General features: G+C 40.6%; 1 protein-coding gene across 14 annotated transcripts in view; it reads right to left on the bottom strand.

Annotated features, from left to right (window-relative positions):
* Positions 1–20046, bottom strand: part of LOC135099713 (uncharacterized) — a 208343-nt gene that overhangs the window by 1954 nt on the left and 186343 nt on the right. For 5 of the 14 annotated variants that reach the window (XR_010268294.1, XR_010268293.1, XR_010268303.1 and 2 more), the window contains 2 exons: positions 15362–15462; positions 13987–14081 (listed from right to left, as the gene is read on the bottom strand). Coding sequence is in view for 2 of the 14 variants with exons in the window: in XM_064002180.1 (XP_063858250.1) it covers positions 14018–14081; positions 15362–15462 (165 nt within the window). In the remaining 12 variants the exon portion in view is untranslated. Of the gene's footprint in view, positions 1–12663; positions 14082–14375; positions 14486–14877; positions 14991–15279; positions 15463–20046 lie in introns of those variants that run through there. The other 9 variants (XR_010268296.1, XR_010268304.1, XR_010268299.1 and 6 more) reach the window with 5 other exon arrangements.

Raw genomic sequence — 20046 nt, 5'->3', positions numbered from 1 at the left:
AATAATAAAGTATGGTGCATTGTTCCCAAGCAGGTTTTTAATGTAAAAACCCCTAATTTATCTAGTTTGAGTATTTAAAAGTCACTGAAATAAAGTTATTACAACCAAAATTCTGTTCTACCACACTCAAGCCACTACGAGTATATTCTTATTATAACTAGGACATTCATATTTATCACCCTTACTCTATACGATGGAGCCACACACGCAGTCATCCAGTCACCATACTGTTAATCAAGAACTGTATTACATTCGGCAGTCTTATCAACCACTCAAAAGTCACCGCCACTTTTTAAACACTCGACCGCACGTCCATACCAACATTTTTTTTTTCTTCTTTACTTTTTTTTTTTTTTTCGTGATGAATGACTCATTTAATTTTCCCTAGCACACTGATTCCATTCCCTCGGTAACAATTCTATTTTACAGTCCCTCAAAATGATCAGTCCATTAGTATCCTACCAGCATCTTTTCTAGTATACATCCTGTCATCATCTGTTCTCATCTTTTCCCTTTTTTTCCTTCCCCTCATGTTCCCTTTTCTATCCTATTAATCTCCGTCAGAAACATAACTTACTCAGTTTTTTTTCTGTCTCCTAGCCCATCTCACATCTACACTCGCATTTAAGTTAGTTAATCTCTTTAATTTTCGTCACTTTACCTCTCTCGTGCGACACTGTTAATCCTTCTTTTAGTTACATTTTCTAATTATTCATGATTCTTATTAGCTGCTGCTGTACATAATCCTCCACTTCACCATTTGCTTTCCTTCCTCATTCCAACACAGCAATCTTGAAGCACTGCTCGCCATGACCACGCCCATTCATTGCATCCCTAACATTTTCCAACTTCTCATACTTTACTACTAACTTCCTTTGAACCTTCCCTCCACCAGACAGCTGTCAGACACACCTCAATCTCTCCCTTTCTTGCGACGGTAATCAAGGCAATATTTTTAAGTAAATCACATAATTCATCGTCACTAACGACAACTCTTTCACATACCACATACACATGATGAATTTATACATACATACATACATACATACGTACGTATATATAAGTTATTATGTTTCCGGACATGAGCGGAAAAAAAAAAAAAGTATAAAAAATCGGTCTTACCATAATATTAAGGTGCCAAAAGATCATTCCAGTGTTGTGAGGCTTCCTAAACTTTAAGTTCAAAGTTTGCTATGGTTCGTTTGACGTGTTGCTTGTGGCCTAAACGTTCCCTCCCTCAAGCAATAATGACAAAGTTTTGTTTCTTTTCGGTGTCGAAGGACTGAGTCACCGAACGACAGCAAAGACCAACAGAAGTGGTGCCAAAAACTGGGCGAAATGTACAGCTTCTGTGTTGGACGGAGGATACAGTGTATGAAATTTTGGATCGTATAATGCTACTGTTAATTCAGACCAATGTGGAAATAGCAAGACCAAAAGAGCTCGAATGTACTGGCCGGAGCGGAGCCAGGTGTCCTGCGTGGAAGTGTGCTCATCAAACTTAAAGTAACAATTTTGTTGTCTTACTCTTCTGAGCGTGGAAAGAAAAGAAGCTGAAAACTTAATTGACTGAATATTTATATCGGGAAAAAATCAAGAAAGTAGTAATTTTCATGCAATGCCATAATTCACTACTTAATAAAATCTATATACTTGACTTGTATTCTTGAGTTGATATTACAATGAATTATCTAGAAGAAAGACATCACATGTTTAGGGGCAAGACTTGTGGACGTCATGGACTTTTTTTTTCTCTCTCTCTCCGCTGCTACGCCTCTGTCCCTTCGCTCCTCTGGTGGACGAGAAAATCAACAAACTTTTGGGGTTTTGGAGCCATGATCAATCATGCCACAATGCACCAGCAACAGGTGGAGCAGCAGCAGACCGAGCGCCACCCCGCCCCAATTGTCGTCGGTGCGCCACCACACCACCAGGGACGCCGCGGCGCACAGGTACAGCAGGGTGAGCGGGCGGTGCTGCACCTTGGAGTACTTCACCATAAACTTTCGGAGAGGAGACGAGGAAGCGGGAGAAGGAGAAGGCTTGGGGTCAGGATCGGCAGGTGGAGGCTTTGCGAGGAGGGAAGCAGGGGAGGAAGATGACGGCGGGAGCGGATAGGGGTAAGGGGGACGCGCATCAGAATCATCAGAGTTACGCACAACCATGACTCTTTTTTCACTTGAATTAAAAAACCCAAAATGAAAATGTGAAAAGAGAGCCAACATAAGTAATCCTCTTCTCGCGACTTACAATTCCAATGCGGCATGAAAGAAAACATGAAGAGGGACGAAGATCGAGAGGGGGACGGAAAGTGAGATGAAGAGGTCGACTTGCTGCTGCGGAGTTGCAAAAAAAGTAAATAAATAAAATAAATAAATAAATAAATAATAAAAAATAAATAATAATAATAATAATAATAATAATAATAATAATAATAATAATAATAAAATAAAATAACAATAAATAAACATAAGTAAATAAATCAGAGCAAAAGAAGATGCAACAGGCAGAAATAACTAGATGACTCATACGTGGCGCCAACACGACACTCGGGGAACGGAAAAATAAGAATGATTCAGTACGGATTACGTTCAGTATTTTCGGACGGATCTAAAAGTTCGATTGACTCATTTTTTTTTTTTTTAGGGAAAACGAAGATGGACTGTTAATTTCCCGAGGCACACCCAAGGTTACAGTCCTCCACACCGAACACTCACGGGTAAGACAGGAAACGTGACTGCAGTATCGATGTCGCTGGGAAAAAAAAAAAAAAAAAAAAAAAAAAAAAAAAAAAAAAAAAGGGGGGGGTAGGCCAGTTCTTGGTGGAGGCAGCAATGCTAAATGAACTATCAACACAGTGAAATAAATTAATAAACTTTTTACTAATGTGCATTAGCAAACAATTAATCACGACTACTGTACTTTTTTTTTTTTTTTTTTTGGCGACGTCAAGGACTGTATACTATGACCTCTGTATACTGGGAGGACGGTCCACTCAGTTATTTTTTTGTTCTCCCAGCGACGATGGCACCTCCAGCGGCCAGAGGGAAACAAGTTTAAGCTCGCTTAACTTTACTTTGAACTACTTTTCATGAGTTATGAGCTTCACTAATTAAGATTTAAGTTGAGAAACAGCAGATTTATGCATTATATTAAAGACAGATACAACTGAGTGTAACCAAAGCTGTAGGTACCATCACCATATTTAATTTCTCTACATGCCCCTCTCAAATGAACCACAACACCCACTGTAATCTGTTGTGCCACATTTTATGACAAAGCTACTGATGGTAATGTGAGCAAACATTACTAGGATACAGAGAGTACCCTTGATTTTAGCCTACCCATGTAAGTGATTTTTAAGACACCTATATACCTCACATCTCTCGTTTCTTTTTGTGGTACACTTCTAGTTTCATAACTGTTGAACAAGTAATTTATTTTTATACGGTACTACGCCTTAGCGAGGCTCCAGATCTACGAGCCTATGTTACGGATGGTAAAATGCACTGCTTTTATTTTTTTTTATGTAAGAAGGATACTGGCCAAGGGCAACAAAAATCTAATAAAAAAAAAAATGCCCACTGAAATGCAAGGCCCATAAAAGGGTCAAAGCAGTGGTCAAAAATTGGTGGATAAGTGTCTTGAAACCTCCCTCTTGAAGGAATTCAAGTCATGGGAAGGTGGAAATACAGAAGCAGGCAAGGAGTTCCAGAGTTTACCAGAGAAAGGGATGAATGATTGAGAATACTGGTTAACTCTTGCGTTAGAGAGGTGGACAGAATAGGGGTGAGAGAAAGAAGAAAGTCCTGTGCAGCGAGGCCGCGGAAGGAGGGGAGGCATGCAGTTAGCAAGATCAGAAGAGCAGTTAGCATGAAAATAGCGGTAGAAGACAGCTAGATATGCAACATTGCGGCGGTGAGAGAGAGGCTGAAGACAGTCAGTTAGAGGAGAGGAGTTGATGAGACGAAAAGCTTTTGATTCCACTCTGTCTAGAAGAGCAGTATGAGTAGAACCCCCCCAGACATGTGAAGCATACTCCATACATGGACGGATAAGGCCCTTGTACAGAGTTAGCAGCTGGAGGGGTGAGAAAAACTGGCGGAGACGTCTCAGAACACCTAACTTCATAGAAGCTGTTTTAGCTAGAGATGAGATGTGAAGTTTCCAGTTCAGATTATAAGTAAAGGGCAGACCGAGGATGTTCAGTGTAGAAGAGGGGGACAGTTGAGTGTCATTGAAGAAGAGGGGATAGTTGTCTGGAAGGTTGTGTCGAGTTGATAGATGGAGGAATTGAGTTTTTGAGGCATTGAACAATAACAAGTTTACCTCCTGAAGGGTTGGACGTCTATGAAAAGACGTGGAAAAGTGCAGGGTGGTATCATCAGCGTAGGAGTGGATAGGACAAGAAGTTTGGTTTAGAAGATCATTAATGAATAATAAGATGAGAGTGGGTGACAGGACAGAACCCTGAGGAACACCACTGTTAATAGATTTAGGAGAAGAACAGTGACCGTCTACCACAGCAGCAATGGAACGGTCAGAAAGGAAACTTGAGATGAAGTTACAGAGAGAAGGATAGAAACCGTAGGAGGGTAGTTTGGAAATCAAAGCATTGTGCCAGACTCTATCAAAGGCTTTTGATATATCCAAGGCAACAGCAAAAGTTTCACCAAAATCTCTAAAAGAGGATGACCAAGACTCAGTAAGGAAAGTCAGTAGAGCGGCCTTGACGGAACCCATACTGGCGATCAGATAGAAGGTTGTGAAGTGATAGATGTTTAAGAATCTTCCTGTTGAGGATAGATTCAAAAACTTTAGATAGGCAGGAAATTAAAGCAATAGGACGGTAGTTTGAGGGATTAGAGCGGTCACCCTTTATAGGAACAGGTTGAATGTAGGCAAACTTCCAGCAAGAAGGAAAGGTAGATGTTGACAGACAGAGCTGAAAGAGTTTGACTAGGCAAGGTGCAAGCACAGAAGCACAGTTTCGGAGAACAATAGGAGGGACTCCATCAGGTCCATAAGCCTTCCGAGGGTTTAGGCCAGCGAGGGCATGGAAAACATCATTGCGAAGAATTTTAATAGGTGGCATGAAGTAGTCAGAGTGTGGAGGAGAGGGAGGAACAAGCCCAGAATCGTGCAAGGTAGAGTTTTTAGCAAAGGTTTGAGCAAAGAGTTCAGCTTTAGAAATAGATGTGATAGCAGTGGTGCCATCTGGTTGAAGTAGAGGAGGGAAAGAAGAAGAAGCAAAGTTATTGGAGATATTTTTGGCTAGATGCCAGAAATCACAAGGGGAGTTAGATCTTGAAAGGTTTTGACATTTTCTGTTAATGAAGGAGTTTTTGGCTAGTTGGAGAACAGACTTGGCATGGTTCCGGGCAGGAATATAAAGTGCATGAGATTCTGGTGATGGAAGGCTTAAGTACCTTTTGTGGGCCACCTCTCTATCATGTATAGCACGAGAACAAGCTGTGTTAAACCAAGGTTTAGAAGGTTTAGGACGAGAAAAGAGCGAGGAATGTACGCCTCCATGCCAGACACTATCACCTCTGTTATGCGCTCAGCACACAAAGACGGGTCTCTGACACGGAAGCAGTAGTCATTCCAAGGAAAATCAGCAAAATACCTCCTCAGGTCCCCCAACTAGCAGAGGCAAAACTCCAGAGGCACCTTCGCTTAGGGGGATCCTGAGGAGGGATTGGAGTGATAGGACAAGATAAAGATATGAGATTGTGATCGGAGGAGCCCAACGGAGAAGAAAGGGTGACAGCATAAGCAGAAGGATTAGAGGTCAGGAAAAGGTCAAGAATGTTGGGCGTATCTCCAAGACGGTCAGGAATACGAGTAGGGTGTTGCACCAATTGCTCTAGGTCATGGAGGATAGCAAAGTTGTAGGCTAGTTCACCAGGATGGTCATTCAAGGGAGAGGAAAGCCAAAGCTGGTGGTGAACATTGAAGTCTCCAAGAATGGAGATCTCTGCAAAAGGGAAGAGGGTCAGAATGTGCTCCACATTGGAAGTTACCTATATACTTTTCTTTTTATTGAAAGAGGGAGATTATTCTTCATTACATTGTTCAGTTTCCCCAAGGCACTGTCATGGGACAAAATTGCAAATAGGGAGGAAAAAAAAGAGGGGGAAGAGAATACCATCCCAATAATAATAATCCCGTGAAATAATTTTTATAGCCTAAAGGAACGGTCATGAATATAAAAATTTACTTGCCTCTCGATTACGTAAACAAAATCTTGTATATACTTTTGGAATCAGTAAAACTTTAGAACAAGAAATTTAAATTAAATTGTAAGCTACAAGTGGTTGAATAATGGAGATGAAGAAGGCGCGCTGAGTAATATCCTTTGGTTTACAAGGCAACTGGAAAATAGCCATATTCGCGGTTTCTGGTGGGCCAGTCACATGGAAATCCCAATCACAAAACATTGTAGATTATGAGAAAATATGCCAGAACTGACAATATTATGTATTTTGAGAGAATTTCTTTGTTAATATTTAGATCCAAAAATTATTAATAGACAGTGTTAGAATCCAAGAGTACGTAGGACCATTAGCAAAAATTTTCAAGAAGAATATGTGAATGTGGATGGATGATAAACTATTAAGGATATTGCAATTTTTTTTTTTTTTTTTTTATGGAGGGACACCAGCCAAGGAAAAAAAAAAAAAAGTCCACTGACATGGTGGAAATACAGAAGCAGGCAAGGAGTTCCAGAGTTTACCAGAGAAGGGGGATGAGTGAATGAGAACACTGGTTAATTTTTGCATTAGAGAGGTGGACAGAATTGGGATGAGAGAAAGAAGAAAGTCTTGTGCAGCGAGACTAGGGGATGAGGGAAGGCAAGCAGTTAGCAAGATCAGAAGAGCAGTTAGCATGAAAATAGCGGTAGAAGACAGCTAGAGATGCAACATTGCGGCGATGAGAAAGAGGTTGAAGACAGTCAGTTGGAGGAAAGCTGATGAGACGAAAAACTTTTGATTCCATCCTGTCTAAAAGAGCGGTATGGATGGAACCCCATAGATATGTGAAGCATACTCCATACATGGACGGATAAGGCCTTTGTACAAAGTTAGCAGCTGGGGTGGGGGAGGGGAGGTGAGAAAAACTCAGAACACCTAACTTCACAGAAGCTGTTTTAGCTAGACATGAGATGTGAAGTTTACAGTTTAGATTATAAGAAAAGGACAGACCGAGATGTTCAGTGTAGAAGAGGGGACAGTTGAGTGTAATTGAAGAAGAGGGGGATAGTTGTCTGGAAGGTTGTGTCGACCTGATAGGTGGAGGAATTGAGATTTTGAGGCATTGAACAAAACCAAGTTTGTTCTGCCCCAATCTGAAATTTTAGAGAGATCAGAAGTCAGGCATTCTGTGGCTTCACTGCGTGAACTGTTTACTTTCTGAAGGGTTGGACGTCTATGAAAAGACGTGGAAAAGTGCAGGGTAGTATCATCAACGTAGGAGTCAATAGGACAAGAAGTTTGATTTAGAAGATTATTGATGAATAATAGAACGAGTGGATGACAGGACAGAACCCTGAAGAACACCAGTGTTAATAGATTTAGGAAAGGAACAATGACCATCATAACAGCAGCAATAGAACGGTCAGAAAGGAGAGATGAATTTACAGAGAGGATAGAAGCCATAGGAGGATAGTTCGGAAATCAAAGCTTTGTGCCAGACTTTTGATATGTCTAAGGCAACAGCAAAAGTTTCACCAAAATCTCTAAAAGAGGATGACCAAGACTCAGTAAGGAAAGCCAGAAGATCACCAGTAGAGCGGCCTTGATGGAACACATACTGGCGATCAGATAGAAGGTTGTGAATTGATAGATGTTTAAGAATCTTCCTGTTGAGGATTGATTCAAAAACTTTAGATAGGCAGGAAATTAAAACAATAGGGCGGTAGTCTGAGGGATTAGAACGGTCACCCTTTTTAGGAACAGACCGAATGTAGGCAAACTTCCAGAAGGAAGGAAAGGTAGATGTTAACAGACAGAGTTGGAAGAGTATGACTTGGCAAGGTGCTAGCAAGGAGGCGCAGTTTCCGAGAACAATAGGAGGGACCCCATCAGGTCCATAAGCCTTCCGAGGGTTTAGGCCAGCGAGAGCACGGAAAACATCACAGCGAAGAATTTTAATAGATAGCATGAAGTAGACAGAGTGTGGAGGAGAGGGAGGAACAAGCCCTGATTAATCCAAGATAGAGTTTTTAACATAGGTTTGAGAGAAGAGTTCAGCTTTAGAGATAAATGTGATAGCAGTGGTGCCATCTGGTTGAAATAAAGGAGTGAAAAAGAAGCAAAGTTACTGGAGATGTTTTTGGCTAGTTGCCAGAAATCACTAAGGGAGTTAGATCTTGATTGACATTTTCTATTAATGAAAGAGTTTTTGACTAGTTGGAGAACTGATTTGGCATGGTTCCAGGCAGAAATATTAAGCGGATGATGATGGAAAGCTCAAATACCTTTTGTGGGCCACCTCTCTGTCATGTATAGCACGAGAGCAGGCTGTGTTAAACCAAGGTTTGGAAGGTTTAGGTCGAGAAAAAAAGTGAGGAATGTACGCCTCCATGCCAGACACTATCATCTCTGTTATGCGCTTGGCACTCAGAGACAGTTCTCTGACACAGAAGCAGTAGTCATTCCAAGGAAGATCAGCAAAATACCTCCGCAGGTCCCCCCGCATCTAGCAAAGGCAAAACGCCAGAGGCACCTTCGCTTAGGGGAATCCTGAAGAGGGATTAGGGCGATAGGACAAAATACTGATATGAGATTGTGATTGGAGGAGCCCTACGGAGAAGAGAGGCATAAGCAGAATTACTAGAGGTTAGGGAAAGGTGAAGAATGTTGGGCGTATCTCCAAGACGGTTAGGAATACGAGTAGGCTGTTGCACCAGTTCCTCTAGGTCGTGGAGGATAGCAAAGTTGAAGGTTAGTTCACCAGGATGGTGAATGAAGGGAGAGGAAAGCCAAAGCTGGTGGTGAACATTGAAGTCTCCAAGGATAGATATCTCCGCAAAAGGGAAGAGAGTCAGAATGTGCTCCACTTTGGAAGTTAGTCAAAGAATTTCTTATAGTCAGAGGAGTTAGGTGAGAGGTATACGGCACAGATAAATTTAGTTTGGGAGTGACTCTGTAGTCGTAGCCAGATGGTGGAAAACTTGGAAATTTCAAGAGTGTGGGCATGAAAGCAGGTTAAGTCGTTGCGCACATAAACACAACATGCAGCTTTGGATTGGAAATGAGGGTAGAGAAAGTAGGAGGGAACAGAAAAGGGGCTACTGTCAGTTGCCTCAGACACCTGAGATTCAGTGAGGAAAAGAAGATGAGGTTAGTAGAGGAGAGGTGGTGTTCTACAGATTGAAAATTAGATCTAAGACCGTGAATGTTGCAGAAGTTAATAAAGAAAAAGTTGAGGGGGGTGTCAAGATACTTAGGATCGATACCAAAAGAGCAGTCGACCTGGGGATATTTGTGGTCCCTTCCCCAGATGAGGACTCCGACGCTGGTGTAGAGGTCGCCATGATAATTTTTAATTTTGAGTGAAGGGTATGTGTGTGCAATTAGGTATTTGTAGTTTTGTGTGAAGGAAATAAATTGTCTTTAGAGGGCAGGCTGTGACTGGCCCCTTGTGTTATGAGTCACAAAGGGAATCCTTCAGTGAGGTAACAGCTGGGTTTAATAATAGGTTCACAGCACCCCCTGATCCAGTGCTTTAGACCTGGGAGTAATTATCGTTTCGCCAGGTGCCTGCTGCCTCATCCTGACAGTTAGGTGGAGGATTAGTTCCTGGCAAGTACGGCGGCCAGTATATAATGCTGGGCGCAAGATTTTGGCATCATAGACTAAATGACATCGTTGTTCACAGGTACGTTCGTCTGGGCTCGAGACCCTGGATTGTTTAAAAATGGTTTTCTTCATTTGAAAATAACCATTTTTGTGCCTATATGTATTAATTATATGTGTGAGGGACTGATTGACACCGTTGTCCACAGAGAGAAGGATGTAAAATTTCCTTTGCCATTTTTTTTTTTTTTTTTTGAGGGGGTAGGAAACAAAAATTTAGGATGTAAACAGATTAGGGAAAATTGTTTTGGATAAGGTAGTAGTCAAACACCAGTGATACACACACAACTGAATGTAACATCTACATAATTGGGATGTTTTCTACAAAGAATTAAGGTAAATCCCTGAGCCATCAATTAATTGTCAAAATTTTATTATTATGAATTGATTAGTTATTACTGTTCTCGGTATAGGTCCCAGAACTCCAGGGTAACAGACAATCTGGTTGTCATGGAATTTTTCCGGTGCCTTATAGACCTCCGGCTAAGACGCTGCCATGTAAAGCAAGGTCAAAATTATTTGACATAAACTATGACTGGTGGCAGCTAATCTAGTATTTTTAATATATATTAACAACAGCTAAATCAAAACTAAACTGAACAATAAACCAAATCAAAGCAAAAGTACTTCAATACCAGCTTTAAATAAAAACCCCAAAATCTAATTAAACCTATTAATTAAAACAAAGAGACATCAATACAACATTCACGCATCCTCTCACCCCCATCCCCCCATGACAGCACTCCATCCTATTCTACCCTTCTGATGATTTATTTTTTCATGATCTGGGCTTTTTTTTTTTTCCCCTTCATAAATACTGAATATTCCTAACTCTTTCTATGACCTCATTCTCAATTCTAATTTCTTAGGTATAAAGCTGTTGAACGTTTTTGTTGTCTTCATATTCATCCTCAACCCTACTGTATTTCTGTTTAACAATAAAATAATTTCCAGTAAAATAATTTACTGCGGCTCAGGATTTCTTTAACAACACACGTCATGATGTCATTCCTAACTTAAAGGCAGGAAAGTGAATATTATATTTGCCTCGAGTAATCTAATTAATTATTGACAGTACTCAATGTTATGCAAATCACACACACACACACACACACACACACACACACACACACACACACACACACACAAAACTCAGTCATTCCTTGTTTGCTTAATAATTATCAGGCTCAATCACAAGGCTGGATCATGGACTATGGACAAAAGGGATAAGGAAGTCAGCATTCACAGGCTCACCTGGTTGGCTATCCCAAGCAATTTGGATGGTCATGTGTGGAAATGGTACTTTGGCCTAAATCTACTACTGTACCTATAAAAACACATTGCTAAGATAGTGCAGAGTGGGCTTGAATGTCGGCGTGATTGGTGAGCTGATACATTATGACAGGTAATTCACATTGAAGCCACTTTCACACCACACTTCTGTAAACGAAGATCTGTAAGCTGGATTCAAGGTATGACCAAGAGTAGCTCGGTCACAATGCCATGTAACCATTAGGCTAATACATAACCTGCCACCTGAAAAGCCCAGTAGAGTACCATTGACACTAACTAGAGCTCAGCTACATTATGAGTTCACCACACACACATTGACACTAACTAGAGCTCAGATACATTATGAGTTCAACACACAAAGTAAGGAGGAACTTCCGCGTAAAAAAAAAAAGTTACCTCTCCTCTCATGATCCTTAGGAAAGCGAAAAAAAGGACAAATCCTTATTTCACTTAAAATGATTTGAACAGAACACTGCTGAGCATGATCAAATACACATCTTGGCGACGTATATACAAACAAAAAGCTGCGTGAGTCGACAAATTGCATGTCTCCCAACGTTCTACAGTGCGGCGGGTGAATGTTTTATCCCTCTGGTCGCTTGGCAGCGTTGCGTTCGCGCAGCGACCAACTCGCCCATTGAAATGGATTGTCCTCCTATACTACAGAGTCCTAGTATACATAATCCTTGGTGACGTCTATGCTGGAGATCCAATGGATTCTGCATTCAGACATTCATGGATGCAGATGTGTATTTTGGTCATGTGGATGTCAGTTTAGGTAAAAATGCAATTTTGTATAATCAAAGTTTTCTAATGCACAATAAATTTGGAGACTGTTGCTAAAGCTGTAATTGTGGTTTGGGAAGCTAATACTATCTAATCATGAACGGGTTGGGGGTCTTTGCCTCCTTGGACACTTCCTGGCGTCAGAATTTGGCTAAATAACAGTGAGGGGCTTTTCAAAGTTAAATCTAATCTAAATGTTATAACTCCTAATCCTAAAAGAGAGTCCTTAGTTCCGCCTCCTCTCCCCACACGTGGACGCCCCAAAAGTTGCTGTGTTACCTGTACATTTTCTTAACTGTCACATACAAAAATTTAATCTTCCACTTCCTAAATGTTTCCTGTAAGGATGTGACTGCGTAGATTGTACATAAAAAAATTACCACAATGTTACGCAGCGCCACTCGAGTACGTAGCGAGCCGAGGAGGGAGGCGGAGGCTCACCCTGGCTTCCGCAACACAGAACTTACACGTTAATTTCTCGCAAAATACAGTATTTTCGACTTACAATTACTTGAACTATCACATCCCGAGACTTCCTGTATAATGCATATAGATTATGAAAACAAAGGACTGTAAATTTTTTTCCTTTACACAAAATATAGATAACAACTGGCCTCGATGCACAAATTAGCAGAAAGATCCATGCTGTAAAACACAAACTTCAAATGACAAAATGTCACATGTAGTTCTCTTGCAGGCTTTGGATAATAAAACCCTTAAGCTTTCTCTGATTCAAGCATTAAAATATTTTATCAAATAAAGTGGATACGTGAGAAATTATATTTTTCTATCTCTTCTGCATTTTATTACACGTTGGTTTATTACTTTGGGTAAACCCCGCCTCACGGGGAGGTAAACATATATACTACCACACAGAATATACATACAAGAGAGTAATATTCTAAGTCTTTTTTCTATGACATGAAAGACCTGGTTCAGGATTCAAAACCTGGGTTTCTCCAGTGTGAGCCGACTGTGCTACAACACGTGGTGCAAAGTAACATTGCTTGTACCAACTTTAAAATTACTCAATAACTACTCTTACTTTATAACTTGCCATTTTCTACCAGCCTCATCCACTTTCAACACTTCCCTGCCATAACCAATCCATCTTGCTTCATAAGAAACATAATAAACATAAGAAAATAAGATAAGCTGCAAGAAGCCACAAGGCCTACACGTCGCTTCTCTGTGGGCCCTAATATGAAACATACCAATCTATTTCCACTTATCATCCCTATCATAAATTTGTCTAATCTTTTAAAAGTTACCTAATGACTCAACATTAACAACCTGATTACTGAATCCGTTCCATTCATTTACCACTCTATTTAAGAATCAATTCTTTCCTCTCTCTTTCTTGAACATGAATTTTTCAAGATTGAACCCGTTCTTTATTGTTTATCCTGATTACTGATCCTGAGAAGTCTGCTTACACCCTCCTATTACCTCCTCTGCTCTTCCCTCATCTTTCAACTCTCGCATCCAACAGTCTTTCTATTACATTTCTAGACAAATCACTTAATCAGTCATTACTATCAACAAAGTTTTCACACCATTCCCTTTGTTTCATCCAAGTATACTTATAAATATTCTTCTTCCTAAACAAAATATTTCCAATCACCAATTCTCTCAACATAAATCCATCTACATTTATAATTGCTCCAAGACAGCAAACACTCATTTGTGTCATTCCAGGATTCTCTCTCTTCCTCATTCCTTTCCCCCACTGTTCTTGTTACAACATGTCTTTCATCCACATCTTAAAGAAACCTCCCTGCATTCCGATACACTTCAGGACTCACAAACAATGAGAAATACCTCCAAACTACAAGATGATCTGTGATAGGAATGTTATAATGATGACCTTGCCTGCTCACTAGATATCAAAACAATCAAAACAATGTGAGGTACTGAATGCAAATACTAGAGTGATATCCACAGAAGGTAAAGTTATTATCTATTCCATTCTTCCTTTTCATCACCACCTCGGAAATTATTGCTCTATTTGGTATCACATTTTCTTCACGCATCCACCACCTACCTCCATCCTTATCCTCTGCTGTCTTTACTCCTCACTCTGCCACTGTTGCTGTTGCTCTCATCTCATCAGCCTCTTGAATACACAGCCTCAGTATTCTGCAGAGTGGATTCATTCTTTATCGTGTGAGGCAAGTAAAGGAGAATGAACATAATGTGAGTGTGTGAATCCAATGCTTTTAAAATCATCTCTGATATGTATTTGTTATTTTCTTTATAGCAGTTCAGTTGTCATGGTGTTTCCTATTATATTAATCTTTGGATTTACTACTAACTTAATTTCAATATTCGTTGTTATCATTGTATGAAATTGTATTTATAGTTTCTTGCTCTAACTTTTTTTTTTTTAACCTTTCTGCCTACAATTAACTGCATAAATAATAAATTAAATACCTGAGAAGCTAAAAGTGCTGTTCCTTATTTCATCCCTCAAGACACAATGCGACAAGGCATCCATCTATCTACTGTACACACCAGGCTGACATTCCGCAACAGGGTGGTAGCTGAAATAAGGCAAGGCATGTAAAACAAACAATCACACACATTCTGGCTCTCATGTCTGAATTAAAAGGAGACAAAGGATCTTTTAAAGTGAAGGTTAAAGTAAGAGAGAGTTCAAAATCCATAGATGTATGTTATCTGTCGCCAGTGGGTGTTAAGGGACAACTGTACTGTATGTTGTAGTAAATTATCAACAAACCTCAGAATATCATACTCATATAAATGTAATCGGTCCACAACCGGAAAATTAGATAGATTGGAGGAGAAGCAGTGATGGCATAATTTTACAAAAATGAATAATGCCAATATCATGCCATTAGAATCTACAAGACGAAGAGCTCGTTGTATCTTTATCTAACAATTTAAGCAGTTAAAACTCAAACTTCTGTCCTACCTATCTGCCTCACATCTCCCTAATGCAAAACACACGCTAAGCCCAGACAGAGTGTGGCGTGGCGGCGGCATCGTGTTCACCCTTACACAGTCAGCTGCTCACCTCCCATGCTCCTGCAAGGTGGACGATGCTTGTTTAATAATGAACACATACAAAGCTTGTTGCAAAAGATTTATCCATAAAATTCTGGTAAAACAAAGTTATGTTTCAACTTGACAATTATACTGGTAATCACCACCACCACCACCACATTAAGGCATTCATCCTGAGAGCAGAGTGCTCTACCCTATTCCACCCAGAACAAGCAGTGCCGGCGGATCACGTCCACACATTAACATAACCTCCAAACATTCACGTCAAACATTTTCCCCTCAGAATTATCAGCATCACTGGAAAGCTCACCTGACATTCTCCTCATCTAAGCTTCGTCACTAGAAATAGCACGGAGTTCAAGCTATTTTTTTACCCACACACACTCGTATACCTTCTTCCATTGCTGTCCCTACTGCTACTGCCTCCGCTCGCAGCCTTTTCATCAGTAGCTCGAACCTTTGAGGAAGCTTCGTTCATTCTCATATAAACCAGCTAAAAAGAGAGAGAAAAAAAACATTTACTGAAGGAAATACGATAAATGTAGTAGAAAAGAAAAGAAAGCAAAGAAATAAAAGAAATTAACTAAATGAAAGAAAGAAAGAACGAATGAACGAGAGGAAACTAAGGTAATGAAATATGAAAAGTTTAAAGTAATAGGTACTTTTATATAAACTTACCAGACGTGTTCTCGATGTTTTCTTATGTTCTCTGATTAGCATTTGTTATTTAATATATTTATTTATTTATTTATTTATTTTTTTATGTTTAATATGTGCGTCACTTCATTCGTCACGGTGTTAATGGTTGCATGAAACGAATGGCAGCTAATTGTCTCGTTCAGTTGTTTGGTGTTGATTGAATTTTCAGTTTCACAACAGCCTTCTTCATTTCAATATCCTTTACTTTCAATATCCTTTTACTGGTACATGAAATTAGTACTACTGCTTCTTTATTCTTTGATTTTCCTCTATTCTCCGCGTCCTCGAACAAGCCATTCCCACTGTTTCCCCCTTCCCCAACCCCGGGACTCCTCTGTCTCTCTTTCCCAGGTGCAACGCTCCCCCTTGATCGAGTGAGCGCCTAGTACTAACTGGCTGTGACTGGCTACAAGGATGGGGAGGAACTAGAAGGTGCAAGTGTACATTCAAGTAAATAAATAACTGTCAAATAAATAAAGATGGCATTTTCCTTCTCTCTCTCTCTCCCTCTCTCTCTCTCTCTCTCTCTCTCTCTCTCATGGCAGTAAGACCACACGAGGCTTCACACTTGCACACGTGGTTTTAAGCGCAGTGAGCGAAATGAGATAGTCTGCGGGAAACAAGGGTGAAACGAGGGCAGGGATGAGGCTACGCACATGAAGGTACTGTAGTAACAAGTGACGAGTAACGATGGACTGGACGAGGAGGAGGAGGAGGAGGAGGAGGAGGAGGAGGAGGAGGAGGAGGAGGAGGAGGAGGAGGAGGAGGAGGAGGAGGAGGAGGAGAAGGAGAAGGAGAAGGAGAAGGAGGAGCTTTCTCTCAATCTCTCTCTCTCTCTCTCTCTCTCTCTCTCTCTCTCTCTCTCTCTCTCTCTCTAAATAAATAAATAAATAAATAAATAAATAAATAAAACAGTATAAGCATTAGAAATAAGTAATAATGAAAAACCAAAGAATAAAAAAAATTGTTAATGGTGATGGTGATGATGATGATGATGATAACGACGACGACGAAGTCAACAACAACAACAACAACAACATTACTACTACTACTACTACTACTACTACTACTACTACTACTACTACTACTACTACTAATAATAATAATAATAATAACAATAATAACAGGAAGAAGAACCTACAACAACAACAAAAAAAAAAGAATCTAACAAAAAAACAACACTGCCTATCATAGTTAGCTCTACACAAAGCAACGTGACAAAAACGAGACAAGACATGACAAAAGGTGACGTGACGTGATCTATACTCTTAACACATCAACCATTACCATTCGAAGACACATTACACCATAAGACACACTACTACTACTACTACTACTACTACTACTAACCACAGTAACACCTTTATTAACTTATCATGTGTGTGTTATATTGAAGTAATTAGCAACGGGAAGGAGAGAGGAGGGGAGGAAAGACTGGGGCGTGGCGAAGAGAAGAGGGATGGGGAGAGATGGGAAGGTGTCTGGGGAGCGTGACGGGGAAAAAAAGGGATGGGAATTTGAGATGTAGAAAGGGATTGGAGGGCGTGGTGAGGAGGGTGTAGCGAGATGTGGGTGGTGGGGAGGGCGTGATGAGGAGTGGGTGGTAGAAAGGGCATGTTGGGGGAAGTGCGGCCAACTGTGGGTGGCGGGGAGGGCGTGGGCGTGCAGGGAAGGTCGTTGTGGGAGAGGTGGAGGATAGGGAAGGTTTGAGAAGCGTGGGTGTAGCAATATGAGGCAAGTGATGTGGCTTCTAAAAATATTCTTTGCAAAAATAGAGAAGTCTAACTGAGAGAGTAAAAGGGAAGGAAAAGGAAATGATGACTTTGGTAAATGTAGTAACGATGGTAGTAGTAGTAGTAGTAGTAGTAGTAGTAGTAGTAGCAGCAGTAGTAGTAGTAGTAGTAGTAGTAGTAGTAGTAGTAGTAGTAGTAGTAGTAGTAGTAGTAGTAGTAGTAGTAGTAGTAGTAGAAGTCTCATAAGGACTACATATGAAAGACTACAGGGATGATTGGACTGGTTCTTCTAGGTGGTTTTCTTATTGGCGATACAGATTCCTTGTTAAACTATCACTATAATCATGAACGCACTTGAAAAGTTCAATAACTTCCACTAGAGCGTGCCCAAATGAAAGGTCTGAGAATACGTGCCTGCGAGGAGAAGGGAAGCATGCAATCCTCGCGTAATGTTAATACAGAGAAATGTTGTTGTTTTTTTTCCGTATTCTTAAGAACAAGTCCACACAACACACACACACACACACACACACACACACACACACACACACACACACACACACACACACACACACACACACACACTAAAGAAAGCCGACAAACAAAGAAACAGCTAAGTAAGTGAATAATGAATAGGCTGCAAGAAAAATCATAAATATACACAAATATAATAAATATACACAAATAAACAAACAGACAAATAAATAAATACATAAACACCTGAATAACTCAAAAACTCCACTTATGATTCCTCACCTCACGAAACCTAAAGCAAACGACTATTTCGTCACAAAAGTATTGAATAAAGGCTTTTTTTTTTCATGTAGGAAGGACACTGGCCAAGGGCAACAAAAATCCAATAAAAAAATATGCCCACTGAAATGCCAGTCCCATAAAAGGGTCAAAGCAGTGGTAAAAAATTGATGAATAAGTGTCTTGAAACCTCCCTCTTGAAGGAATTCAAGTCATAGGAAGGTGGAAATACAGAAGCAGGCAGGGAGTTCCAGAGTTTACCAGAGAAAGGGATGAATGATTGAGAATACTGGTTAACTCTTGCGTTAGAGAGATGGACAGAATAGGGGTGAGAGAAAGAAGAAAGTCTTGTGCAGCGAGACCGCGGAAGGAGGGGAGGCATGCAGTTAGCAAGATCAGAAGAGCAGTTAGCATGAAAATAGCGGTAAAAGATAGCTAGATATGCAACAGTGGGGCGGTGAGAAAGAGGCTGAAGACAGTCAGTTAGAGAAGAAGAGTCGATGAGACGAAAAGCTTTTGATTCCACCCTGTCTAGAAGAGCAGTATGAGTGGAACCCCCCCCAGACATGTGAAGCATACTCCATACATGGACGGATAAGGCCCTTGTACAGAGTTAGCAGCTGGGGGGTGAGAAAAACTGGCGGAGATGTCTCAGAAGGCCTAACTTCATACAAGCTGTTTTAGCTAGAGATGAGATGTGAAGTTTCCAGTTCAGATTATAAGTAAAGGACAGACCGAGGATGTTCACTGTAGAAGAGGGGCACAATTGAGTGTCATTGAAGAAGAGGGGATAGTTGTCTGGAAGGTTGTGTCGAGTTGATAGATGGAGGAATTGAGTTTTTGAGGCATTGAACAATACCAAGTTTGCTCTGCCCCAATCAGAAATTTTAGAAAGATCAGAAGTCAAACGTTCTGTGGCTTCCCTGCGTGATATGTTTACCTCCTGAAGGGTTGGACGTCTATGAAAAGACGTGGAAAAGTGCAGGGTGGTATCATCAGCATAGGAGTGGATAGGACAAGAAGTTTGGTTTAGAAGATCATTAATGAATAATAAGAAGAGAGTGGGTGACAGGACAGAACCCTGAGGAACACCACTGTTAATAGATTTAGGAGAAGAACAGTGACCGTCTACCACAGCAGCAATAGAACGGTCAGAAAGGAAACTTGAGATGAAGTTACAGAGAGAAGGATAGAAACCGTAGGAGGGTAGTTTGGAAATCAAAGCTTTGTGCCATATCAAAAGCTTTTGATATGTCCAAGGCAACAGCAAAAGTTTCACCAAAATCTCTAAAAGAGGATGACCAAGACTCAGTAAGGAAAGCCAGAAGATCACCAGTAGAGCGGCCTTGACGGAACCCATACTGGCGATCAGATAGAAGGTTGTGAAGTGATAGATGTTTAAGAATCTTCCTGTTGAGGATAGATTCAAAAACTTTAGATAGGCAGGAAATTAAAGCAATAGGACGGTAGTTTGAGGGATTAGAACGGTCATCCTTTTTAGGAACAGGTTGAATGTAGGCAAAATTCCAGCGAGAAGGAAAGGTAGATGTTGACAGACAGAGCTGAAAGAGTTTGACTAGGCAAGGTGCAAGCACGGAGGCACAGTTACGGAGAACAATAGGAGGGACCCCATCAGGTCCATAAGCCTTCTGAGGGTTTAGGCCAGCGAGGGCATGGAAAACATCATTGCGAAGAATTTTAATACGTGGCATGAAGTAGTCAGAGGGTGGAGGAGAGGGAGGAACAAGCCCAGAATCGTCCAAGGTAGAGTTTTTACCAAAGGTCTGAGCGAAGAGTTCAGCTTTAGAAATAGATGTGATAGCAGTGGTGCCATCTAGTTGAAATAGAGGAGGGAAAGAAGAAGCAAAGTTATTGGAGATATTTTTGGTTAG

This window comes from Scylla paramamosain, chromosome 4 (assembly GCF_035594125.1).
Source record: "Scylla paramamosain isolate STU-SP2022 chromosome 4, ASM3559412v1, whole genome shotgun sequence".
NCBI lineage: Eukaryota > Metazoa > Arthropoda > Malacostraca > Decapoda > Portunidae > Scylla > Scylla paramamosain.
The sequence above is the reverse complement of the archived record's forward strand: the minus strand, read 5'-3'. Positions and strand labels throughout refer to the sequence as shown.